At 38.6% G+C, this 27,525-nt stretch overlaps 1 protein-coding gene across 3 annotated transcripts in view; it reads left to right on the top strand.

Annotated features, from left to right (window-relative positions):
* Positions 1-27,525, top strand: part of AFG1L (AFG1 like ATPase) — an 80,601-nt gene that overhangs the window by 48,313 nt on the left and 4,763 nt on the right. For all 3 annotated transcript variants that reach the window (XM_089530622.1, XM_089530625.1, XM_089530623.1), the window contains 5 exons: positions 98-180; positions 7,712-7,782; positions 8,039-8,139; positions 20,099-20,239; positions 26,149-26,262. In XM_089530622.1, the coding sequence (XP_089386748.1) occupies positions 98-180; positions 7,712-7,782; positions 8,039-8,139; positions 20,099-20,239; positions 26,149-26,262 (510 nt within the window). The remainder of the gene's footprint in view (positions 1-97; positions 181-7,711; positions 7,783-8,038; positions 8,140-20,098; positions 20,240-26,148; positions 26,263-27,525) is intronic.

Here is a 27,525-nt window from a genome sequence, read left to right as displayed (position 1 = left end):
AACTGATAGGTCAGCAAAATGTTTTGTACTTACCTGTAACATCCATAGCATCTGCTTAAGGGAAATAATACCACTGATCTTTTGTTCCTATGTTCAGAAATACTGCAACACTATCCAACTGGATTCTGGAATAGACTACAGGAAACGAGTGCTACCTGCTGCAGGAAAGCTATACTACCTGTAAGTTGTATTTCAAGGCATTTTTATTTAATGATTTCACTAGCCAACAAGCCTTGCCAGAAGCAAGCAGAAATGGATAGATGTCATCTTTTAGGTTAGACAGCCAACTGCTTTCCATTTTTGTTACAGTGCTAATGCCATCAAACAACATTCTCAGTATTTTCAATAACATCATTTTAAAATGTGTGACTGAATCAAAACTAATTAGATTTGGGGAGAGGGGGAGGTGTGGTGTTTGCAGAACTGAAGTGACAGATGGTTATAAAGCAATGAATATCCTCTTCTAAAAGAGTGTGCAATTCCCTGGTAAATAAACGAGCATCTTTATTGTAGTAAAGTAATTATTTATACAAATCCTTTGACAAGGACTCATTTACTGTTGGGTGTTAACATTTGTGGATTCAAAAACTTGTCTTATTTTGACAGATGATCTGCTTGTATCTAGGATGTTGATTTACTTCAGCATTTATTCTGTATTTGAAGATGATAAAAATGATACCATAATACAGTATAAGGACAATTTATCTGTATAGCTCTGATTTCTGTTTCCCTAATGATAGTTTACCCTCAGAGCAATTTGAGAATACAAGTATATATGATGCAAAGTTGTTCCAACATCTAAGAAAAGAAAGTGGCTTTAATCAAGGCAATACAAGTACGATTTTACTTGTAGCTTTATTGTGGCACTGCTTTAATATACTTTTGCAGATTTTAAATAATTACTTGGCTTCTGTCTAGCCAACTGAGCAGCCGCAGTCCAAGCTTGTAACTGTAGTGCACTGCTCAGACAGTGTACTATTTTGGTCACATTGCAGAGGACTAGCATTTTATACAGAAATTAACTTTGGAAAATGTTACACCTAGGGTTGCCAAACCTCAGGGATTAAATTAAAATTTCAGGGGTTTAGACTTCTTAGTATCTCCAGGGAATGGATAGCATTTCAGAATAAGAGATTTGTTAATTAATAATTTCTCTGTGTTCATAATGTTTCCCTTCCCAAATGTACAAAAAGAAAGTGGGTTCATGTAGTGGATTCAAGGCCGTAACGAATGCTTGAAATTCTAATATCTGTTTTTGAAATGCTATTCTGATGTCAGCAGTTCATACTCTGAAGGAGAAATATTAATTAATTTCTCATATTATGGTAGAATTTATATTTGTTATATGAAATTAGATGTACTATAGCACACAGAGAAATGTATGATTTTGTCTGTTATAAATCTGGGCTTCATTTTCCCCCTATTTTACTGGAAAGGGGTTTCTATTCTGGCTTTAGAGAAGGAGAGTGTGTATTATATTTTGGGATGTATCTTTGCTTCTAACATTGCCATCGTTTGAACTAGATATATATGGGGTCTGGAGCTGAAAAATACCACACAGTCTGTCTACCTCTTCAGGGGTATTATTTCAGTGATTAAGATAATTAATATTGTTGTGTGCCTTCAAGTCATTTCTGATTTATGGAACCCTAAGGTGACCCTACCTTGGTTTTTTCTTGGCAAGTTTCTTCAGAGGGAGTTTGCCCTTGCCATTCTCTGAGGCTGAACGGGTGAGTTTCCACAGCTGAGATAGGATTTGAACCCTGGTCTCCAGAGTCATAGTCCAACTATTAAACCACTACACCATGCTGGCTCTCTTATATATGAAAATTAATACTGATGAAGAATGAAAATTTCATTCAAATGCCCCCATTCCAGCCTTAGTTTGGGAGGACTTCTTCTCAAGCCTATTTCAAGACCCCAATCAAGGACTTACAGATGATTCAACAAACAACTTCATATCTTTAGCAGAGTTCCCTCTGGTCTCCAGTTACAGTGGCTGAAACTAAAAATATCATACAGTCCTTGAAACCAAATAAAGCGCCAGGCGAAGATTTATTTCCACCAGAAATTTTTAAGACCTATGAGGGCTCCTGTTCTGGCTGGTCTGTTCACCTTTATCAACAACACAGGTCATTTCCCTTCCAGATGAAAACTCTCCATCATTGTTCCCACAAAGGGAACCCTAAAAACTACAGACCCATAAGCCTTATTGACATTGTGGCTAAAATGTATACAAAGAACCTGTTAGGCAAAATTGAGCACTGGATTGCTGATAAAAAATTGTTAGTGGAAGAACAAGCAGGATTTAGATCAGGTAGATCCACCATGGACAATCGTTTTACTTTACACCATCTTATAACAAAGTATATATGTCTGAAGAAAAACAACTTTTCACATTGTTTATTGATCTCAGAACAGGGAGATCCTCTGGTCCAAACTGGCAGAATTGGATATGGAGCCAAGACTCTTTTATCTGCTTAAGGCTCTTCAGTCAGATACTTGCCTTAAACTGCGTATTGGAGCTAACGGTGTGCTGTCCAAAAAAGTCAATGTGCATAATGGAGTTAGACAGGGATGTATTTTGGCCCCTACTTTATTTATATGCCAATGACACGCCAGTTTTCCTTTTCTCAACAATGGTCCACACACCAAAGATAGGCAATACATTTCTTAATGTCCTTCTCTATGCCGATGACATGGTTCTGATTGCTCACTTGCAGGTGGGTTTGAGACGGCTCTTGCAGAACCTAGCTACTTACTGTTCACTCTTTAGCCATCAACAAAAATAAGTCTAAGGTGGTGGTATTTGGGAAAAGTTACAAAAAACATAATTGGTTCCTAGAGGGAGTCCCGATTGAGCAAGTTAATTCCTATTTATATGTAGGGTTGTCCTTCTCAAATACAGGGAAATGAACAAACCACCTTAGAAGAAACAGAGAGCTATAGCTAATTCCAGTGTACTTTACAAATTGATAAATTACAACCATCCCACTCGTTTATCCCCTGTCATATAAGTTTATAAAGCTAAAATCATGCCTATTTTGTCATATGGAGCAGAACTATGGGGTCATATGAAAGTATCCCTTTTGGAGCAGGCTTCTTAAGGAGGATACTTGGAAAAGATAAGAACACTCCGGCCCAAGCAGTGAGAGCAGAACTTGAGGCCCATTCTATCCAGTGCCAGGTTTTGATAAAAGTCTTTAATTACTGGCTAAGGATCTTCAAAATGGACCCAGGGAGACTCCCTAAACTCTGCTTAGAAGAACAGCTAGATATTTGGCGACCAAACTTTTGGGCATGCCAGTTATTCCAACTAATGTACCAGCTAGGCTTCTCTCTTCCTTATTTACTTTCCTCTGGCCATACAGCTCAGGAAACATTAAAACAAGAGCTTTGGATATCAGTGCCCAAACAGACATAGCTTTGCTGGCCGGTTTCAAGTCTCTAAATTGGTTAGCCAAAAATAAAACATTATTTTAGAAAAGTATCTTAGGCTGAACCTAACACAGAGACAGAGAATAGCTTTCACCAGAGCTAGATTTGAGCAACTGAATTCTATGGTAAGAACAGGACGGTTTTATAAAATACCCTACCACGAAAGAACATGTATCTGTGGTACTCCAGTCATAGACGACACTGTGCATATCCTGTTTGATTGTTGTATATATGCCAAGGAGAGATCCCATTACTTACAACCATTTTTGGTTAGAATGACCAACTGGGATCCAGTTGTTAAATTGTCCTATTTCCTTTCTGGGAAGAATTTACACTTAGTATTTTGCACTAGCTGCTCACCTGAGAGATCTGTTTATCACACAAAATGGAGTCCCCTCCCATGGTGATGATCTTATTTAAATACTGAGATTGAATTTTTTTTACTCATTACCTCACTCCACCTATTTTATCTTACAATCTATTTTTATTAAATTTACTATTTATTTAAGTTTCATGTGTTTTAATTTATCTAATTAATTTTTACACCAGTTTTAGGATAGAGATTATGTTTATTTGTGTATGCATCTTGGTATTTTGTATTCTGTTGTTGATATGGTCAACTGACTAATCAATAAATGTTGTTAAGACTAATACTGATGCTATATTCTTGGTACACGTATTTGCAGAACACAATAAGGAGACAAATTATACATGCTCTAAGATGGTCAACTGTCTTTTAATACTGAATGGTCCAGCATTTTGGAGAGTGTTCGCAATTCCAATAATTTCTTCTGAGGGCCCCTGAAGAGGACCTTTTTGCTGCACTTATATATTTCTCTGAGTTAATCCTTTCACACTATTCTTTTTTAACCATATGAATCTGTTTTTGGACTCCTTTTGAAGACCAAGCTGGAGATAACATTAATAATTGATTTCAAATGACTCTGCTATAACATAAAAAATATATATTGTTGGTATTATATTCTAAAAACATATGCTTTTACAAAATCCTTTCAGCTACATTGGAGCCAATTACATTCTTTATTTGATTGTCAAGAAGCTGAGGCCTGTAACAGACATGAGAACAAAACATATAAACTATAAAATGCCTAGGTGTTCAAAATAAGTAGCAGCCAAAAAAAATAGCAGTCCAGGCCATCTACAGTGGGCCCTTGGTATCCACTGGGATTTGTAGATACCAGAATCCATGAATGCTCAAGTCCCATTTATACAATGGCATTGTAAAATGGTATCCCATATAAACAATAGCAAAATCAACAATGATTTTTGGATTTGATTAGGGTGAATATTTTCAATCTGTGGATGACTGAGTCCATGATGCAAAATCCATGTATATGGAGGGCCAACTATAATAAGGTTCCACTATTAGAGTATTAACTCTTGGATTTAAAACCAAACCTGGAACAGAATTAACTATGTTTGACAGAAATTATGGTTTGTGACCTACTTCAGACAACAGTTTCATATCCTAGTATTCAGCCAGGCTTTAATTGTAGTTTGCATAATCACTAGAAAACAATCTTGTAACTATTGAAAGAAAACAAGCAATATTGTTGCTGTTGTGTGCCTTCAAGCTATTTGTGACTTATGGTGACCCTATTACAAGGTTTTCTTGGCAAAATTTACTCAGATAGTGTTTACTTTCCCTCCTCTGAGGCTGAGAGAATATGGAAACAGTGAGTTTCCATGACCAAATGGGAATTCTCATTTTGCCACCAGGCAAGAGTTAAATTTCCATTGAGCTGGGAAGGAAGATTGAGACCTAGTCTACACCTGCAATAAAATCAAATGGAATGTACTATTTTAAATAGCAGACAGGACCTCTTTAGCTAGGCTCATTTTAGCTAGTTCTCTGTCTTCTGTGCTGGTTTTGGAATATTTAAGGGTATGCATTAATATGACCCCTCTTGTGGACTCTGCTATATTCATTAAAGTTTGTTCTGCCACCTCGTTTCGCTTGGTTTCATGTGTAAAAGGGATACAAATAAATAAATAAATAAATAAATAAATAAAAGGTGTCTGTTCTTAAAGCTACAAGGTCTACATATTATCTGGAATTCAGTTTGGTTATTTTTCTAGCTGCTCCTGTTCATCTAGAAAGCAATGACATAATCACAAAAAGTCAACACGGGTTTCAGAGAAAGAAGTCATGCCAGACAAATCTAATCTCTTTTTTTGATAAAATTACCAGCTTGTTAGATGAAGGGAATGCTGTGCATATAGTATATCTTGTGAAATGTGGGCTGGACAGCGTAACTGTTACATGGATTTGTAACTGGTTGACCGGCCGAACCCAAAGAGTGCTCAATAATGTCTCCTTTTCATCGTGGAGAGAAGTGACCAGTGGGGTCCCACAGGGCTCTGTCCTGGGCCCAGTGCTGTTCGACATCTTTATCAATGACTTGGATGACAGAATTAGGGGTATACTTATCAGATTTGCAGATGACACCAAATTAGGAGGAGTAGCTAATACCCCTAAGGACAGGATCAAACTTCAGAATGACCTTAATAGATTAGAAAGCTGGACCAAAGCTAACAAAATGAATTTCAACACAGAGAAATGTAAGGTACTGCACTTAGGGCAGAAAAATGCAATGAACAGATATAGGATGGGTGACACCTGGCTGAACGAGACTATGTGTGAAAGGGATCTGGGAGTCCAAGTAGACCACAAATTGAACATGAGTCAACAGTGTGATGCGGCAGCAAACAAGGCCAATGCAATTTTAGGCTGCATCAGTAGAAGTATAGTGTCTAGATCAAGGGAAGTAATAGTGCCATTCTATTCTGCTCTGGTCAGGCCCCACCTGGAATATTGTGTCCAGTTCTAGGCACCACAATTTAAAAAAGATGTTGAGAAACTGGAGCATGTCCAAAGAAGGGCAACCAAAATGGTGAATGGTCTGGAAACCATGCCCTCTGAGGAACGACTTAGGGAGCTGGGTATGTTTATCCTGGAGAAGGTTAAGAGGTAATATGATAGCCCTGTTTAAATACTTGAATGGATGTCATATTGAGGAGCTTGTTTACTGCTGCTCCAGAGACTATGACCCAGAGCAATGGATGCAAGCTGCAGGAAAAGAGATTCCACCTCAACATTAGGAGGAACTTCCTGACAGTAAGGGCTGTTCAACAGTGGAACAAACTCCCTCGGAGTGTAATGGAATTGCCTTGCTTAGAAGTTTTTTAACAGAAGCTGGATAGCCATCTGTCGGGGATGCTTTGATTTAGATTTCCTGCATGGCAGGGGGTTGGACTGGATGGCCCTATGATTCTATCTCCAAATTCTGAAGTGCATCTTTCATTCTAATGGTAAACTGTGGGAATGTATTCCTGAAACCATAACTATAAGTCACCTTGTCTGATTAAAGCTGAATGTTTTTTGTGATTTCTTAACCTTCATGACCACTGCCTTTTGTTGACCTTGCAAAAATTCTGGGATATGTGTATTGGCCACTTCAAAATGCTTTGGAAAAGGATTTCAGGTACTACAAAAATGATGATAACCAGTGTGACCATGGCCTGTTACAGACAGCCAAAATAAAGCTGCTTCGAGTCACAGTGGAAATATGGTGTTTCAATGATGCATGCGTCCTAAGAGTCCAGAAGTCACACCAAAGCCACGCTCCAGTCCTTAGGGCTGGAGCGTGGCTTTGGTGCGACTTCTGGACTCTTAGGACGCATGCATCATTGAAACACCATACCTCCACTGTGACTCGAAGCAGCTTTATTTTGGCTGTCTGTAACAGGCCTATATGTCAATATAAACCTAACTGAATTAAGCAGGACATATCTATTTCAAGTGTCCTCTCTGTGACTCTCATTCTTTCCATCCCTTCCTCCCTCCCTCTATAGTTAGTTAGTTCCAAAGGATTGCCTTTGAAAATGCTCAAAAGCTTTTGCCTCTTTATTGTTGTTTTCTCAGAAGGATATAGACAGAAGCTTGTCTCCTTCATTATGTATATTTGCAATGTTGATGGCCTTGCCTTACCCATGTTGCCTCATTAAATTGAAACAACTTGAAACACAGAAGTCTTTCAATATATATAAATAAAACAGAATCATTTACCTGAGATTTAATGTTCTTTGCTTTTAAGTATTCTAAATCTAATGTTTGTATTTACATCCTGTGTGTTCTCTCTCTCCCTCTCTCTCTCTTTTTATGGGCAAAAAGCTAAGCAAGCTCAGGCAGCTGTTTGATGTTGGCTTCAAGTGTTATTAATTTCATATTCTATTATTCTTTTCACTGTAGCACAAGTGAAGCTGATGTGGAGGCTGTCATGGATAAGTTGTTTGATGAGCTGGCTCAAAAACAAAATGATTGTACGTAAGTTAATTTCTCTTGAAAGAGAATACATTTAGAACACAATGCCCAATCTCCACTGACCAATTAATAAGTTCCACTGCTGTATATGGGTTGATGCCACACTCAAGTGGTAGTCATTGTATCAGCATTTTGTCTAATTTATGTGTTGAATCATGTGCTATTATTCATCAAGCTATGCATTTCCTATCTGTAAGAGATGAGTTTTATAGTAATTATCCAGACAAGATTGAGTCTTTGTTCATGTTCCCATAGTAACTAGACCAAGGATTTTAAAAGTACAAGGCAGAGGGCTGAGAGTGAATAAAGCATGTGGAACCATTGCAGACTTCACATTTGAAGAGCTGTGTGACAGAGTGAGTACCTAGTCAAGCCGAGATCATTTGAGCTTTTTGGGCTTTTATCCTGTTTTTATCATATTCCAGGTTCAGATCATCCTTCAGTTCTCCTTTGAGTTTATAACAATAATCACAACAACAGAATTTGAATTTATAAAATTAGATGTGTAAAAACAGAAAGACTGGAAAAGCACAATACAAGTTTCTCTTCCAAGTATAACATTTAAGATGTGACTCAAATGTCTAAATAAAATTCTCAACCTTGCTAATATATTATTGCTCCAAAGTAACTAATATTTAGATTTTTTTTTTTTAAGTGCTGCTTAGTTGGGCCTAAATCTAATTGCTGGTTGCAGCTAGCAGCAATAGAACTTCAATATGTGTTTACTTCCTTACAGAAATGGGCAGTAGGTTGGCAGATGATGTGTTGCCCATCCTGCTCAATGGGATATTGTTAGCTTTAAGAGCCTTTCCAGTTAGACCTGAGCTGAAAAATGTAGAGCTCCCAACCAGGTAGTCTTTATAGCTGGCAGTCTTAACTGCTCAGTGTCCTTCAGAGCTGCTAGGGTTTTAACAGTAAAGTAAGAGATTGGAGTAGGTATTAATTTGTAAAATGAGACTGGGAGATTTATCCTTGCCATTTGCATATATTTATTGTTACTATTGAATATAACCATCTATTCAGGATTTGTCCTTATCAGGCCATCAGACTACAGTGAAAGATCCATATAAGCTCTGGAATAGAAGCTCTTTTTTCTTCTAGACTAAAATGAGCAAAATGACACAGTGTTTTCCATAAAGGGGACTTGATGTTGACAGCTGAATTCTTCTAATATAGATAAATGTCAGTGATATACAATTGAAGAATACAAGCCTTCACCACATGCTGCTTTCCAAAAGGAGTATTTTGAGAAGTTATATTTGGGTCATGTTTCTTTTATAATTAAGATATAGTTTAATAATCTTGTCACTGCTTATGTACTTGTTTGTTGTTGTTGTTGTTATGTGCCTTCAAGTCATTTCCAACTTACAGAGACCCTAAGGCATGGGGTTTTCATGGCAAGATTTGTTCAGAGGAGGTTTGCCATTACCATCCTCTGAGTCTGAGAGAGTGTGATTCGCCTAAGGCCACCCAGTGGATTTAATTGCCAAACTAGAAATCGAATGCTGGCCTGCAGAGTCCATAGTCCAACACTCAAACCATTACACCATGCTGGCTCCTGGCTACATTTGAATAATACAATAAAGCCATTGTTTGAGACAGTGCAAATAAGCTGCAGTAAGCCTCCAGTTCAGACGTTTTTCCTTTTGCTTCCCTCCTACCTTGACGCCAGGAGAGTTTGCAAGGTTGTATATTACTTTCAGAGGTTCTCAGACAGCCACTCCAGATAGTAATTGCAGCTGCAGTAGCATTTGCTTCTATAGGAACGTGGCCAGATTGGTTCCCAAAAACACCAGCCTATCGATGTCTCACACTGAGAGTTCCTCAAAAATCAAGATGGCTGATTCATGAAACCCTGCCAGCTGTTTTCTTGTTGCTTTCTTTGCATGGCAGGAGAGTGACCGGTGGGATCCTCTGTAGCAGCTACTTATCTGATGATCTGCTCTGAGAAGTCCTCAGAGTAAGGCATTGGGTTACTGGAAAACCTGCCTGCCTTGATTCTCATTCTAAGGGCTTCTTAGAGACTTCTTTTTAAGGTGAGAAATTCACACTGCCTCATGGAAAAACTGATCTGAATCTTATGTATTTGTAGACGAACATCAGTGGGGCTTCCTTCTTAGTTCAATTAGGATTATAACTTAAATTTTAGACACTATAACATTATTGCTTAACTATTCAAACCAGATAAAAGTTAAAAGGACAACATTCAACTGATAGCTCTGTGCTGAAGAGGATGAACTCTGCCTACAGATAATGAAAATAACTGTTTATAGTTTAAACACGCATTGCAGAACTCTAATTCATACAGGCCCTCTTTTCATTCTTAGGTCTGATATTGAATGATCTACCTTAAGTCTGTATTTTTGGTTAGAGCTGCCCACTTGATCAAAACACCTGTCATATTTTTCCAGCACACAGAAGACTTTGTGCATAAAATATTCACTATGCACAAATCTGTAATCTTGTAGATATTTAGTGTGTTTCATTTCTGTGGTTAGCTACAGTATGTATATGGCATGTAGGGCTCTAGAGTGTAATTAGTACCAACAACAAAGTATAAACAATTCTTTCTAATGTATTGCCTTACAAAAAGACTAGTGTGTTTATTTCTTGTATGACTTAACAGGCGAGCCTGTGTAATGTAGTGGTTTGAACACTGAGCAGTGACTCTAGAGACTAGGGTTCAAATCTTCACTCACCCATGGAAACCCACCAAGTAACCTTAGGCAAGTCATGCTCTCTCAGTCTTATAGGAAGGCAAAGGCAAACCTCTTTTGAACAAATTTTACCAAGAAAATCTGCGACCTTAAGGTCACCATAAATCAGAAGCTCCTAAAAACCTATTCATCCTAAATAATATGCAAGCCATGTTTAACTGCACACTTAATTATATTCAGATCATAAAATCTTAGAGTTAAAGGAGACCACAAGGGCCATCCAGTCTAACCCTCTACCATGAACACACTCAAATATGAGTAGCTGGGATGGCCTCAGCAGATGACCATCAAGCCTCTGTTTAAAACTTTCCAAGAAGGAGACTCCACCACTCTCTGAAGCATCATGTTCCAATATGAAACAGCTCTTACTGTCCAGAAGTTCTTCCTAATGTTTGGGTGGAATCTCTTTTCCTGTAGTTTGAATCCATTGCTCCATGTCCTGGTCTCTGCAGTAGCAGAAAACAAGCTTGCTCCATTCTCAATAGGATATCCTTTTAAATATTTAAACATGACTATCTTATTACCTCTTAACCTTCTCTTCTCTTCTCCAGGCTTAACATACTCAGCACCCTAAGCCGTTTCTCATAGGGCATGGCTTCCAGACATGTTACTATTCGTGTTACCTTTCTCTGGACACAATAGAGTACTATCATTTCACAACTTCTTTGTTTGGGGTGAGGTTCTCAGTGCTGCACAATGAATGAAAGGAGTTCTGTTTGAACAACTGTGTCCCTTATACAATTGCTTTTCATATACTACCCTGCTAATGTAAGGTGTAAAATCCTACTTATTTCGTGAAGTTGAAGGTTTTCATGGCCGGCATCCATAGTTTTTTGTGTTTTTTTTCAGGCTATGTGACCATGTTCTAGAAGAGTTTATTCCTGACGTTTATAACCTACATATTTTCTCTGCTTCTGTCTTCAGACCACTTAATTAACTTCAAGGCCAGTATAGCAACTTAATATTGACCTGAAATATTGTACAGATTTTAATATTTCAGCATATTCTTACAAGTGTTGTGTTCTGACTTCCTTCTTAAAAGAAACTTTCATCCATGTTTATCCATAGCAAATACTGCCCTCTCATGGCAATACTAACTTTTTAAATGTAATTAAGGCATAGTACAGATTATTCACTCTCTTCGTCAGTACTTCCTGACCCAGCTAATGGTACAGGTCACATTGAGCAACTTGAGAAACAAAAGCCTTTTCACCCCATATTTGTAATTGTAGCAGCTTCTACTAGTCACCAGTTCCAGTCCTGGGAAATCTTGCAATTTATTTTATGAATTTTTTAAATCAGCTGCCAGAGGCCCTGAGACAATGTACAATGAACAAAACATTAGTTAGAAAAAAATGACATTAAAAATCAGCTTAATTTAAATTAATACCGAATACCATGCAACAGTTCAATTCAGTCTGCTAGAAGTCCAAATAGACAGAGCCAGCCTGACTCAAGGAAGTTTCATACGAAAGCCCTGTCTAGTGTTTTCAACTACTCTAGTCTCTCAGGATAGTGGGACACAGAACAGGGGATCTGAAATTCTGGACAGGCTTTTACAGGAAGAGATGGTCCTTCTATCAGATATCCTGGCCTCAAGGATATCTAGGATATCTTGGGTTCTGAGCTCAGAGCGAATTGGAAGCCAGGGCAGTTGGTATAAAGGCAGTGGTTTGTTGGGGTCATTTACGTGTCTGGGGTGTTTTTTTTAGTGTGACAGTGCAAATTGTCTCACTCATGCATTCTGGGTTTGTTATTCACACTATGGAACCACATCGATCTGCATCACATGTGCAAGCATTTGAATAAAGATGGAGTCGATGATGCGAATGCATTTGGAACCCCTTCTTTGGTATGCAGCATTTTATCCTGGGTCTATTCAGGTCTATTCACATTAGTTATTCACACTATTGATGATGCAGTTTTTTAAAAAAACTTGGGAGGAAACCCGGTATCAATTATCCCAGATTAAGTGGGGTTTTTAGCCCCTTTCCCCCCAAACTTAATCATTTTGCACTATCTGCCAAACACTTTCTACCAGCAGCAATACAGAGTGCATTACAGTTGTGTACTTGAGAGTCACAAACCATTGTAGCCAAATCTGCCTTTTTAAAGGGGGGAATAAACACTTATAGCTACATGCATCATCCTTTGATGTGATAAAACATTTAATTTTGAAAACAAATACCTTTATAATTGTCTCTAAATGAGGCATGGAGCCAGCTATGTTCACAGTTGTATAGATAAGGTAGTGAATGAACCAACCCATTCATTAGTATTGCTATATTGTCCAAACAGTAAGTTCTGCAATTGCAAACATGTTTTTGTCTGCTGCTGCAGTTGTGGAAATGTTGATCTTGTGTGCCTTTAAGTCATTTCTTACTTATGGTGACTGTATGATGAGCCTATTACTGGGCTTTCTTGTGAAGAGTGGCTTTGCCTTTGCTGTTCTCTAAGGCTGAGGGAGTGTGACTTGTTCATGGTCACCAAATGAGTTTTCATGGCGAGTGAGTATTCAAAACCTGGTCTCCAGAGTCATAGTGCAATGCAGTACACTATACCAAACAGCTCTCTGTCTTGTGCGTGAAAATGACTATAGCCCTATTCAGGCATTCTGAAACCTGAACAAGATAAATAAGGAGAGCACACTAACTCCCATTTCTGTCACCTTCCATGTGTGCAGGGAATTTTTCTAAAGAGGAGCTCATTCCCTGACTGGAGGCACTCTGTACAACCAGAGGCACTGGAAAATGAGCATCCCTGACTGTATGGAGAGACTCACAGATAGAGGAGGCTCTTCTCTTCCATATGTGAAATGGAAATAATTACAGGATGAAGACATGGCTCAGACATTCCTCCTTCTCATGCATTCACTTTATTAACATTTTTAAATACCTGAATTGGGCATATGTCTCTGTAGCTGTATCTTCAGAAAGTTTTAGTCAGTTGTTATGATCTTTGTAAGAATAATGGATTTGAGATACTTTTACATAGGTAATCTGTGCCATGCAAGCTGTCCCTTACTCCTGCCATGCTAACAGAACGTAGGCCCAGTACAGACCAGTGCTTTATGCCAGTCTGAGGCCAATTTTAGGGTTTTGTAGAGCTGGGTGTCTGCACATGCTCAGCCCTACAATAGCACGTGGGCACCATGCTTGTGCACACCCATTCATATGGGGTGTGCAACAATGACGTCTGTGTGGCGTGGCGCCCAAACAGCACCGCATGACCCAGACGTCATTGTTCTGTGCAAGTGCGCCATTGGCACCCGCCTGTATTTCCCTTTAATTACCAAATATAATGAACATGAATTAGAAGAGCCCATAAGAACTTACAAGAATGTAGCTGCTCTTGAGTATTTAAAAGCAAAGCAAATCCAAGATACACTGTATATCTCTTAATGAATAATAAATTGTACTAGGGAAATTTTGCTGATGATTCTATATTCTTGCTTCCAAATTCTGTGGATAGTGCAAAAATGCAATTTCCTCTTCTGCCAATCCAGAGGCAGGAGTCAGGTTGGCTTGAATTCTTTGTCATTGATTCTGTCCCTTCCTCAGTTTTAAAATTCCTTCATTGATAACACCAGAATTTTCAGGTCCCTCTCTTAATTTCTGAATTGATTTTCATTTTGCTTCTATTAATCATTGTTGTTGTTGTTAGCCTTTAAGTTGTTTTCAACTTATGGCAACTCTAAGACAGACCTATTATGGGGTTTTCTTGGCAAGATTTGTTCAGAGATTTGCCATTGCCTTCCCCAGAGGCTGAGAGCATGTGGCTTGCTCAAGGTCACCCAGTAGGCTTCATGGCCAAACAGGGAATCGAACCCTGGTCTCTAGAGTCTTAGTCCAACACTCAAACCATTACACCATGCTGGCTCTTGAAGCTTAGCAACCTCTGGCTCTCTCTTTTAACTGACTTGATGTCAATTTCTATTCCCTTTGTGTCCTCTTTGTGGTCTTTTGTACTACTACTACCAATATTAATAATAATTCCACTTGAGAGAAAGAGACTCTCCTCTTTTTTTCAGATGCAGAACTGCTCAGGCTATCACTATGTTAACTGCAAAAAATGCAGTATATGATTTGTGGTTATAGAGGTTGTATATAGATATTGGCAAGAATGCAATTGGTAATTAGATAAGCAACACGAAAGAAGATGAAAAAGACAGGAAGTAAAGATGCTAAGAACAGCTGGCGGTATTGTAAATGTAAATGGATATGTTTTATGTAATGTCCTTATATAAATTTAATAAAGAGATTGTTTAAAAAAATAACTGCAAAAAATGAATGTTACTTTTAGAGATAATGAAATAACAGTGTGATTTGTTAAGGCATTGCAATGTACAAGCAGATTTGAATATTAAAATAGCTTGAAATGTTTTATTGATAACTTAACATTTGTCAACTTGGCAGATGAGTGGAAGAAGAATGAAGTGGACATCTCAGTCAAGCAGACTAAAGTAGATTAACAGTCCTAAAGACTGGAGCGTGGCTTTGGTGTGGCTTCCGGACACTTAGGACGCATGCATCATTTAAATAGCATACATCCAAAGGCGCTGCACAGACGGGCCCTATGGGGCGCCGTCGTTATGTGCGAGGGGCGGCGCTTCCAGACGCGACTCACCCCTCGCACGTGATGGCATCAAAATGGTGGCGCCCTGTACATACGGGCGCCGCCATTTTGACATGACGGACGCCTAGCGTCTGCAGGTCCTGGCGCCTTTCTGACACCCCAGTGCGCCATTGGCGCCTTGCGGCGTCACACCACACTGCAGAAAGAACCCGCTTTTTGCAGGTTCTTTTTGCTGCGTGAGGGAGCCGCACGGTTTGTCCGCTGCGACTCCCTCGTGCAGCAAACCAGGGCGGTGGGAGACCACCTTTTTGGGCGGTCCGTATCCCGCCAAAGTGACCCAAGGCAGCTTTATTTTGGCCTGTCTGTATGAGGCCAAAGACAGCGTGGTATTTCATATCATTTGAATTTTACATGGCAGCAACAAGAAGTCAATTCATTAGTCTCGAGAGTTAGTAGAACGTACATCTAGGGAAAGAAGTAAAAAAAATTCAAATAGTTTTCTTCATATGAAGTCAATCTAAAAATTAAAGTAATATAAATCAATAATAAGTTAGTAGAACTGAAAAGATCCCACTGTCCAAAAACTTATTTTGATCTCTTAATTGTGGGGATGGAGGTGACATTGTGATGATGATAGAGAATGCCCCACTGTGAGTAAAGTGATGTTTTGGTGATACCATCTTTTTAAACAAATATCAAGCATTCATTTACATGTAGGTGTGTGTGCACATGTACCCACACACTTTTACTGCAATTAAATGTACTTATCATGCCAAAGAATATTGCCAGAAGGCAGACCTGTACCAAGTAAAGTTATCTGAAACTTGTGATGGAACAACATGCTCAGAGATGGTGCTGTTTGAATTGCTATTGAGCATTCAAATCATCTATTCATAGGGCAGATTTTGTGGCTTCAGGATAATTATTGTGTTGATGCAGCTATTGAAAGGTACAGAAGCATTACGCTCTTCAGAAAGATGACATTTTCACAATAAATTATGCCAGTATTACATACTTTATAGGATCCAGAGTCCTACTAGTTATGTGCTAATCAATCTTGCATACAAAGATAGACCTTGAACTCCAGATAGGATTCAATAACTTATCTGGCTCATTCAAGGAAATTAAGGTATTTCCCAACAAATGTAACTCAAGGATGTTTTTACAGAGTAACCTGTTTCATTAATGACAGTCTGGATTTATACAGCTTTTTTACAACTAATTTTTAAGCACAATGTTCAGCATGCTCATTTCACAAATGCCTAGCAAATTGTGCACAGAATGGAGTCATAGCCTAATTTCAGAACTCATGATCTGTATGTGTTTCAGCTCCGACCCCTGGTACTTCTAAAGGATCCCTTTTAGTGTGGCTGGGAAGGGTATCTGAGTTCCTGGTATCTGCTGTCAGTTAGAAGAAATAATACTGAGATAAGTAGGCAAGCCACAAAATATGTTATAAGACAGATTCTTCCTGATATCACAGTATGATGCTGAATCCCAGGCCTCCATCAGCTTTGTGACACTGGTGTTTTTCAGTTAGAAAAATGCTGGCTTTATACTTCCTCCTTGGATGTGTGATATTGAGTGACTTGTGTTCCCCTTTCAAAGCATTTTTTTAAAAGTAATACAGGTTATTTTGCCTATTCATAAGCTTTAGGGGTTCTCTTATTGCTAAGAGCCCTAACATTAAAAAAAAATCTCATTGTCTGTGAAGATACATGTGTTCTGTTGCCAATAACATACTTCCCATGCCCAGGTCTATATCTCCTCAGCAGATGTGTCCAACACCCTCACAATGCTTGCAAGGAAACATCAGCTGTATGATGGGCAGCTGGCAAAACTGAAGTGATACTCTTGTGGCAGGGCACATGTTTTTCTATGTAGAAGAGGATCTAATCCAGTGGCACTAGAGATTTTCAAAAACAATTGAAGCACAAATCCTCTGTTTCAATGCTTTTTTTACACCTTTATGCAAAGACAAGACCATATGACTATAAAGGTAGTTCAATAACAACAAAAAATAGAGTATGTGTAGTGTCTGTATGTGCAGGCAGAACTTAATTTCAAAACAAAATTGAATGAATACATTTCTTACATTGTTTAGTAATACCTCATGCATTTCTATTTTCTTGCTCCACTGCACTGTTTTACAGAATTAAAAAACTGCAAAACTAGAAGTGTACTTCCATTCATTTCAAATTTTGATTCCCTCTCCCTTTTTCTTTTATGGGGCATTCCACACACACTACAGAAAATTCAAAGGTTAAAAATGGGCCTTAGCCTCATGAAAGCTGTTCACTGGGGACCTACCATCTTCTTCTCTAAAGTAAAACATTCTGGCTATGTGATAGCCCTCCTTTGTTCACATGTTGCATTACCACAGGTTCTCCTATGCTCACTGAACTGTCCGCTCACCTCAGTATTTGAATTAAAGCAGTCAATTTATATTGGTGGTGGTGTTGTTACTGCCTAAACCTATCTTTCATTTCAGGTGTTGAGGTATAAGTGCGGTAAATGGTAGATAAAGGCGCTATATACTAAACTTGTAGTAATTCTAAAAGTCTAATCCTACATAGATTTGGCCCCAAATAAGTCCCATTAAATTCAGTGGGAGATTGATATGCCCTTATATTTCTAGGAATTAATACAGTTGGACCTACATTAGGCCAAAGTAAGTGCAGCCTAAGTGGTGCTCTCCTAACATCACAGGTTGTATTTCCAAATATATATGTCTAAAATGGACTTGAAAAATGTACTTAAGAATGTGCATATATTCTTTCCAGTACTCGCCCCTCTGAACATTAATGTTAAATTTTAATGTAATGGCATTACATAATAAGGCCTTCGCTCTTGAGTACTCTATCCAATTATTTCATTAACTTCCAAATGCGCAATAGAATACTGACCAAATCATTTTCTGATTTGTATCTTGTAGCAGATATTTTAATTTCTGCAAAGTTCAGTGAAATCAATTCAATATTAGATTGGATTATTTCAGCAATGCATCCTCCATGCATACTAATAATAATAATAATAAGAAGAAGACTTTATTTCTATAACGCTTTTCCGGTGATCAAATAGTAGTACTAGTACTACTATTGCAAATTTCAGAGTCATTCATACAGAGTGTATGTACAGTATAATGTTTTCTTTAATCTTCGTTCACACATCAAGTTATGGTTATGGATCTGGAAAGAGGGATGACTTTCCTTACTGGTGAACTATATCACTAGAAAGTTACCCCCCAAAAAAAGAATTATTGATTGGCTGTCGCTTGTCCTGGCACAGCTTAGTCTATCTGTCTGGGGAGTCTGAGCACTATTGCTAATGGCCCTTCCCTTCAGTCCAGCTCTAGAAAAAAAGGAAAAAGAAAGTCACTTTACATTTTCTTGATGGCAGCCTAGAAATAAAGAACAATACTTCTAAAAAATCTGAAGAATGCAAGAAACAGCTTTACAACCATATGGTCCTTCATGTAGAGAAGAGTTTTCTGAGAATTGCCATTAAAAAAACCACACAGCCAAATATGTTATTTCTTTAAAGAGTTTTGTCGTTGTGTGCCTCCAAATCTTTTTTGACTTATGGTGACCCTAAAGCGAGCCTATCATAGGGTTTTCTTGGCAAGCTGCTTCAGAAGGGGGTTTGTCATTGCCATCCTCTGAGGCTGAGAGAATGAGATTTGCCCTAGGTTACCCTGAGGTTTTTTATGGTCTAGTAGGGAATCAAACCTAGATCTCCAGAGTCATAATCTGGCACTCAAATCACTACCCACAGTGGCTTAAAAAGAGTTTAGAGTAGAGGAAATGGAAAAATACAAGGAAGTCAGATACCCAGAATTTCATTTAAAATCAATAAAATCAATTTAACCTGGCCAGTTATGTGTTAAGAATCTTGGGTTTCAGAATATTTGGAGAGTTCACTGTATAGAAGATAGCCTGAAAACTGTGTCTTGATGTCTAATTAGATATTGAGAAGAAAAGTCAGGAAGATTAAGAAAATCTCTGGTGAACCTGAATGCAGTCACTTTGTTCACCCATATCCTTCAGTTCTGCTGTCAGAGGTCTAGGTAGCAATTTAAAATAAAATACTTTGAGGCTGCAGCCACCTTTGTAAACATCCCAAAGCAGTTGGTTTGTGCAAAAGAACTTAAGAGCAAAGAATGGAGAACAGAGGAAAATATCTCGTTCATCCTGGGTGCGCTTCCAGAATGCCAAGCATAGAAGGTGCACTAGGGTGCGCTGTCTTGCTACATCAGAATATAGGGGTTTATCAGTTACTCAGCTGATATTTTTGCATGTGATTATATCTTTGCTGCTTGATCTGTCAATTTTTTATAGTCACTGTGTCATTTTGCTCAAGTTCCAAGATGCTTTTCTTTCCAGATGCCATTGGTTAGATAGATTGACAGGAGATGCATCAAAAAAATGAAAGACTGGAGGCCAAACTAAGATGTGATTTAAATGCATTTATCACTGTCTTTGCTTTGCTTTCAAAAATAAAAGCCATGTTAGACAACCAGAGGTGGGGTGGAATGAAAACAAAGGCTGTGGTACATAGTATGTTTTACCCTGAAGCTGCTCTTTTCTCTCAAAGGAAAAAACAACACAGAACTTTGTGAGAAGGGACAATTTCCATTCATACTGCAGCACTGGGGTATGAATTAAATCCCCCTTTCACTGTGCCCCATGCCCCATAATAGTAATTTGCTGCCCCACTGCGAATCTGTTACCTTGACAGTGAAAACACATGTTAAAATTGACTACAGTAAACATATGATGTTCAGTTATTCTCTTAATTTGGAGATGCTGTTCAGATTATTTCTCAGTGAATTGGGATAACGATAGCCAAGCTTAGTTATCAATTTAAGGAATCCATTTTTTATTTAAGAATACTTTTCATCCTAATCCAGAGAACAAAAAGGGAGGGTAGTTTTTGTTCTACTGCAAGGAGATGATATTCAAAATATGATGTCTGTCAATCTGTGGGTATTCTGATGTGTCATATTTCCTATTTCCTTCTTCAGCCACTTGGAGCCAGTGATTATTTGGAAATAGCTACTAATTTTGACCTAGTATTTATTCGTCACATACCTCTACTTACAATGGCAAAAAGGACACAAGCTCGACGTTTCATTACTCTTGTTGATACTTTTTATGACAAGAAGGTAGGCATTCAGTTTATAATTTTAAAATGCAAAGCATATATATTTTACACATACTTCCCTGCTTTTGTGGAAACTAGCTACTGCATGAAATGCTTGGTTTAAATGCTTGGTTTAAACAACTCATCGAACAATTAATCTGTTGGAGTCGCTAGTTGAAGTTACCAAGGTATTGACACTGACATTGAGTACTGAAGCTGTCCATGAAAGTGAATTTGGGGATGGAGAGGGGAATCTAGTTTAATTCTTTCAGTGTTTGGCTGGTTTTTGCTTAGAGAAAATGGTTGTTCAAAGCGGTATTTTTAGAAATTTCATCCCTATTTTCAGTCAGAGGTATTAACTTTTATACCGCTCTGTGTCCCTCTAATATATCTGTGGGTTAGGGTTAGGTCATATAATCATAGTCTTGAAAAATATTAGGCTATGCTCATGGCAGGGAATAAGAGGAGGCTCATGAAGAAAATAGCTCACATCTGTTTGCTCTGCCAACTTGTCTCCAAAGACTTGTTCCCTCTTACTGTATACTGAATATTTGATCATCACTGTTATGAGCACTCCTCTGTGAAGTTGTCTAACCCTCTTTTAAAGCCCTTGCTACTATCATTAGATTTTGTGACAGATAATTCTATAAATTAATCTGAGACTGTACATAATTACTTATTTGGTTTGCTTTTTCTATTTTTTAAATCTATTGCCAGTTATTTTAATTGGTAATCTCAGGGTCTAATGCTAAGAAAAGACTCTATCTGCCTTCTCCAAACTAGGACTCATCATTAAAGGACGTTGTCAGTTTTTCCTGTTTTCCCAACAACCCTTCGCCCATCCAAATGATTTTTGTACAAACTTAAACCTTCATGTTTTTGTCACGGTAGTTGAAAAACCATACTGCGTTTTACAGATTGAATAACAGATATGTTAAAATTGCCCAACTGAATGATAGTTGGCTTCAGTCACCTCAGGTGACTGATCTGTTTTCTCTTTTGTTTTCTTTGCTCATATTTCACCTATATTCACAGTATCTAAACACCTCAGTCATACTTATTTGAAAGTGAACGAACAAGTAAAGTGTTAATAGCTTTGCCCCAAAGTGAAATTAATTTTAGAAAAAACAGCTACTCTCAGCTTTTGCCTGAGTTGTTGGACCTCTAATGAAATAGTAATGATAAATGCAGCACTTAACTTGGATTTATAAAGATTTCAATCATGGAAGCAAAATCAGCAATATTAAAACAACTAAAAAGGCTCTCTGTATTTAAGCTGATGTTTTAAAAAGTAATGGAAGACATTAAGCTTCATCCTATGTGTGATTATAGGCACACACTTAAATATTTATGCAATCAGGACATATCGATTATGATTAAAACCACTTTCAAGAATGTCCTGGCACAGAAATCCAGTCTCACACACAGGCACACACTACATACCTTTCTCCTTTTCAGCAAGGTACATAGAGCTGATTATTTTTCTTCTCATTGAATAATGTTGTGTCCCCGTTACTCTGCTGTATCATTTTTCCTCTGTGTAGCACAGAAGTGGGCAAAGTGTGAACCACATGCAACCCAGGGACCAAAAACATAAAATAAAATTGGTACTGAGGAGGAAGTGCTCCAAAGTGTCCCAAAGCAATCTCTAAACACTGTGGAGGACATTTCCACCATGTATTTTGGAAGCTTGAGCTACATTAGGCCCAGGAGAGGCCTTTTTTGAAACAGGAGGTAAAGCCAAGAAGCCTCAAAAACATGGTGAAAGTGCCCTAAAGGGCATTTAGAGAGATTTTAATTTTTTTGCAGGGAGGGCAGCACAGCTCTCCAAGGTCTCCTGGTGAGCTATAATAGCCCTTAGCCTTCTACAGTTGCTGACCCTTAATGTAGCACTTCTGTTATGGAAATACAACATACTTCATGACATAAAGAACAACAATATTATATCACTGGAAGAATGACATTCCCCCATCCTAACTACCAACACACACACCCTCTCCCAATATGCCCCTAAACATTGTTTTTGTAAGGGTCACATGATCTCTTAGCTATTGGCTGTGAACAAATAAGGTGTGCAGCTTTCCCCACTCCCACCTACATAATTTGTGAATCTGTAAAAATCTACTGCTGTTTTGTTTTTGAGGTGGATATATCCCCTCTTCAGCACTTGGTACTACTAGAATGTTCTTGTTGCCTTATTTTAAAAATGGCAACTAGCAGCAAAACATCCCCTCTTTCTACGGTAGTGATCAAAGATGGACCTTTAGACTTTAAAAAAAAATCTATTTAACTTACTGTATGCCATTGTATTCCCTATTGCCATGTGGATGGATATGAGAGCTGGACAGTTAAGAAACAAGATAGGAAGAAAATAAATTAATTATAGATGTGGTGCTGAGGATTTTGTAGATGGCCAAAAAGACAAACAAATGGGTCCTAGAGCAGATCAATCCAGAAATCTCCTTGGAAGCCAAGATGACAAAACCGAGATTGTTTTACTTCAGACGCATCATGAGAAGAGAGGCACTCATTGGAAAAAACAATACTAGGAAAGGCGGAGGGAAGTAGAAACAGAGGAAGGCCACATGCTAGATGGATAGACTCTATTAGGGAGGTCACAGGTCTGAATTTGCAGAACCTGAGTAGAGCAGTGGAGGACAAGGAGTCTTGGAGATGTCTCATCCACAGGATTGCCATAGGTTGAGATCGACACAAGGGCAGTTAACAACAACAAATGCCTTCTAATGTTACACACTTGCACCCCTGTAATTCAATTACTGCTGTCAGACCTTCATGGGACTATTTTGCATTTTTAAAGGTTTATCCCTCCCTTCCTTTAAGCCAGATCTGTTTACTTCTATAACAATCCACCTTCTGCTGATTTAAAATTCAGGAGCCTATTATGTTCTTTTGATTAAATCTGTACTAGAGGAAAAAACACTCAACTTGCCTACAATAATTACTGGTCCACTCTGAGTTCAGTATATGCTTCTACAGGTGCATGGTGTGAAAATGGCTGTGGTATGCAGAAGATGTTGGTGTTCATGTATGTACAATGATACTTGAAATTTCCCAATCAGAAATATAACGTCTAGAAAGTCTGCAAAGAGTATTGAAGTTTCAGGAATGGCAACAACAAACTCTCCCTAACTTTTGAAATAAAGTTTCCACAAAGTAATAAAATAGATTGATTTCCCAGGGAAAGGTACTAGAAAAATCCCACTGGTAAATAGGGATAGTTGGAATGTATGTTATCGGAGTGAGAGAATACATCATTGGAGCTAGACAACTACCCTGCTTGGTTATGGATGATCTGCTATCATTGTATCGACACTGAATTAGGTCTAAATGACGTATGAGGTTAAGAGAAGAGTTGTCCATTGACTGGAAAGACCAATAATATATTAATTTTGTGGGCTTGCCTTATGCTTCAACCAGGTACCAAAATAATCAAATGTGAACAGTGTACAGTTAATGAAGTAGATGTGTTCCTGGGCTTTACTTTTTTAACAGAAAATTTGGTGCCAGAGGGAGAAATAACATGGAAAGAACAGGGATAGCTTCCTACACCACAAAAAAGAAGAGCATGTTTTCGCAAATGTTTTATTCAAAACTAACATTATGCACAGTGTGGTACAGTGGTTTTAGTGTTGAACTATGACTCTGGAGACTAGGGGTCAAATCCCTGCTCATTTCTGACTTACACCAACCCCAAGCTATTTTCTTGGCAGAATTTGATCGAAAGGGGTTTACCTCTGAGGCTGAGAGAATCTGGCTTGCCCATGGTCACTCAGTGGGTTTCCATGGCTGGGTGGGAATTTGATCCATAGTCTCCAAATGTCCTAGCGGCTAGCCCAACACTTAAACAACTACATCACACTGCTCTGACTACATCACAAACATAGCAAACCTCCACAAGTAGTCATGTTGGCCATATAGCAAATCCAGTAACAAGAAAAATCCACCAAACAGTGGGGCTTTACAGACCACCCAAAAGGGCAGTCTGCCGGTGCCGGTGTTTGCTGCGTTAGGGAACTGCAGCAGACGAACCGCGCGATTCCCTGATGCAGCAAAAAGAACCCGCAAAAAGTAGGTTCTTTTTGCGGCACGTAAATGACACCGCAAGGCGCCAATGGTGCACTTGCAGCATCATTTCTGTGCTGCGACATGCGGACGCTAAGCGTCCACTACATCAAAATGGCAGCGCCCATGTAGAATGGGTGCCACCATTTTGTACGTGCTTGGCATGTACTAGGATTACGGGCGTCTGGAAAGGATGCCCCTTTCTAACCCTAGTACATGCCGAGTATGTACTTTTTGGCGGTCTGGAACCTGCCAATGATACCTTTTCCGGGACAACCAAAATGCACAATACACATGTTACAGGCTTTTGAAGCGACACTGACTTTTTCATCAGTCAAGGTGTTAAAACTTATACGTGGAAAAAAATTAAAAATCTTAGTCATACACCTGCATTTGGCTGTCTTTGTTCTCAATTCATATGGTATGGAGGGGTATTTCTTGCAGGCTGGAACTTCCTCCTTTTGGCCATGTGGCTACTGGAAGATTCTCAAATTTAACATCCTTTTGCAACACAAAAAAGATATTTCCTTTGCAATCCAATATGTCTCAATCTTTTGTGAGGCCACAGGCCCCTTTGTAGTCAGAAGATAGCAAACTTTTTTAGGTTTCCAGGTGAAAGAGAACATTGAACATATCAAAAAAACACCTACCCAAATTCTTCAATATACTGTGTGAACACCTGGGAAGATCTAGGACTTGACTTGTGTCACAGCCAGTATGGTTCCATATTTCCTATGGTTTCTTTGTAAAATATTTTACATTTCCCACTCCACAAAAGTAGCTGCCTGCCTAAGTGTGTGGATGTCATAGAAGGGGATCTGCAGAGCTGGTGAAGGTCTGGTAGTGGTCTCCCACCCTGTTGGCAATGTAAATATCTCTTTGGTTTATTTTCCACAGCAGATTGAATTAACAATTACTTGCCTAATGCATGCTCTATTTAATTTAAATAGAAAGTGAGCACAAAGTTTACTGCAAGATAATAAACAATAATTGTAAATATTTTAAAGTCAATGTATTATTTATATTATATCTGTAAACTAAGGCCTGGTACAGACTGGCACAAAGTGCCGGCCTGTGGGTGGAGTTACAGCGGAGCATCTGCACGCTGGACGCCATGACTCCACCCCCCTCGTTCCATGATGCCGCACACCATTCTAGACAGCATCTAGCATTATGGCATGACCCTGGAGCTGCATCTAGATAATGCAGCGCCAAAAGGGCACCACAAAGCCAAGTCCACCACAGCTGTGACATTCTTTAGAGGTCGCAAAAAGGAGCTGCATCCAGAGGCTGGATCAGGGCTGTGGTGTGCTGTGGCCACAGCCCCAATTCGGCCAGTAAAAGGTTGGCTGCATGCCGCTTCTTAGGGGCTATTTGTACAGCCCCTAAGTCTTGTTCAAAAATATAAGTAATTGGACATGCCCTTATTGTGGGCTTATGCTTTTAAAAAGCAGCTGAAGAGGCTGGCCAACAATAACCATTTTACATTAGAGGATATTTATTATGGATGACACTGACAGAAGATAGATTGGTTGATGACTGTGTCAAAATGGTGAACCGGAGTTAGTGGCAATGGTGCTGAGATACAGTAGTTATAATTTGGTTGATGACTATTACCTGAGAGCTGAAGAATGATGGTACCATCTACATTCTTATGGAGAACTAGTTATACTAGGAAAAATAAAAACTTTCAGCTGTTGTCTTTACAGTTTGCTTACATATGCCACTTGAAATGAATAAACTTTGGAAGGTGCTGTATTTCTTTAAAAAAACCTGATTTCATATAATTCAAAGACAGAAATAGGAGCTATAAGTGAGGGCACCTTCAGCCATTTCTCTCTCTTCCAGGTGCGTATTGTCTGCTCTGCATCAGCTCCACTCCAAAGCATATTCACTCAAGAACACCATGACAGCGGACTGGACGAAAGCAGGGTAATGATGGATGATTTGGGGCTGAGCCAGGTAAGCTCTATGAACATTAGTGCCTTTGTAGCATAAGAGCATAATTAGTTTTGGTCTGAGTTCTGGCACTATTGTAAAACAAACAAAAAAAGTGTTTAATTAGCCATTCTGTAGCTTTCTGGCAAGTTCAACATCACACCTTTTCTTTTATTATAATTTAATGTAATCTTGTTCATAAATAAATAAGCCACTCAATTTTAGCATAATTCTAGAGATTCATTTCATCCTTGTTAGCTATATGTTTCAGTATACTAGAAATATTGGGTCAGGTTCATGCTTTAATAAAAGTTCAGATTTAGTGGAGTTCCACTTAGCTTTTGCTTTTTAAAAAAAATTATTTCATGACACCACAGTTGGAACCAATTTATTGTTAAGCAGAAGAGAGGGATGTTTTTAAATGTCTTATATTCTGGGTTCACACAGTTTGGAGCTGCCCAGATTTGTGCAGAGATTAAAAAGAGACCCTTGCAAACCTCCATACATTATGGTTTATATTTATATTCATCCATTATGTAGTTTATAGTCATCCATCTCTGTCAGAAAAAGTTAAATCTGAAGGGTTAAGATTTAGAGTTAAAAGAGTTAAGAAAGAGTTCAATCCACCTGAAGTTATTGTTCTCCATAGAAAATAGCTATCACTGTCATATTGTTTGTTAGAGGAAGGAACTGGAAAAATCACCTGTGAGTATTTCTTGCCTTAAAAGCCATATTAAATTTATGGGGTTGCCATAAGTTTGACAGGCAACTTGAAGATACACACACACACACACACGTATATTCTGTGTATAGTTTCTGAAGATAAATGTGGTTGCTTATAACAACATAGTAAACACTTTTGAAATACTGCTGAACCTAAACAGTTTGGTTCTCTTGTTATTGGCCTTACAGTGCAACAGCAATAGTGAAGTTGATTCAAGGCACTACTCTTTTTTCTTGGCATGGTGGCTGGCATCCTGCTCAATACAGTATTTACTGTTTTGTAAGTCTGTCTTACAACATTGCAATACATGTGCAATGACCAGAAGTCTCCCCCCCCCTCAAAAAAAAAAACTTTTTCAGTACGTCCCACCCCATATGTTTATTTCTATATTGTTGGGGAGCAGTGGAGACACATGAAGCTGTCTTCTTGTAGTTACTACAGATTCCTGTTGCTGTATGTCAAGCTAGAGGAAGAGTCTCCATTCGTCACCACCGTCCACTATCCAGAAACACAGAAATTTCTCTGAAGATGCCAGCTACAGATGCTCGTGAAATGTCAGGAAG

The sequence above is a fragment of the Sceloporus occidentalis genome, unplaced genomic scaffold (genome assembly GCF_023333645.1).
Source record: "Sceloporus occidentalis isolate IW3139 unplaced genomic scaffold, rSceOcc1.0.p SCAF_6, whole genome shotgun sequence".
NCBI classification, from domain to species: Eukaryota; Metazoa; Chordata; class Lepidosauria; order Squamata; family Phrynosomatidae; genus Sceloporus; species Sceloporus occidentalis.
Note: the sequence above shows the minus strand (reverse complement) of the source record. Positions and strands in the feature narration are given on the sequence as shown.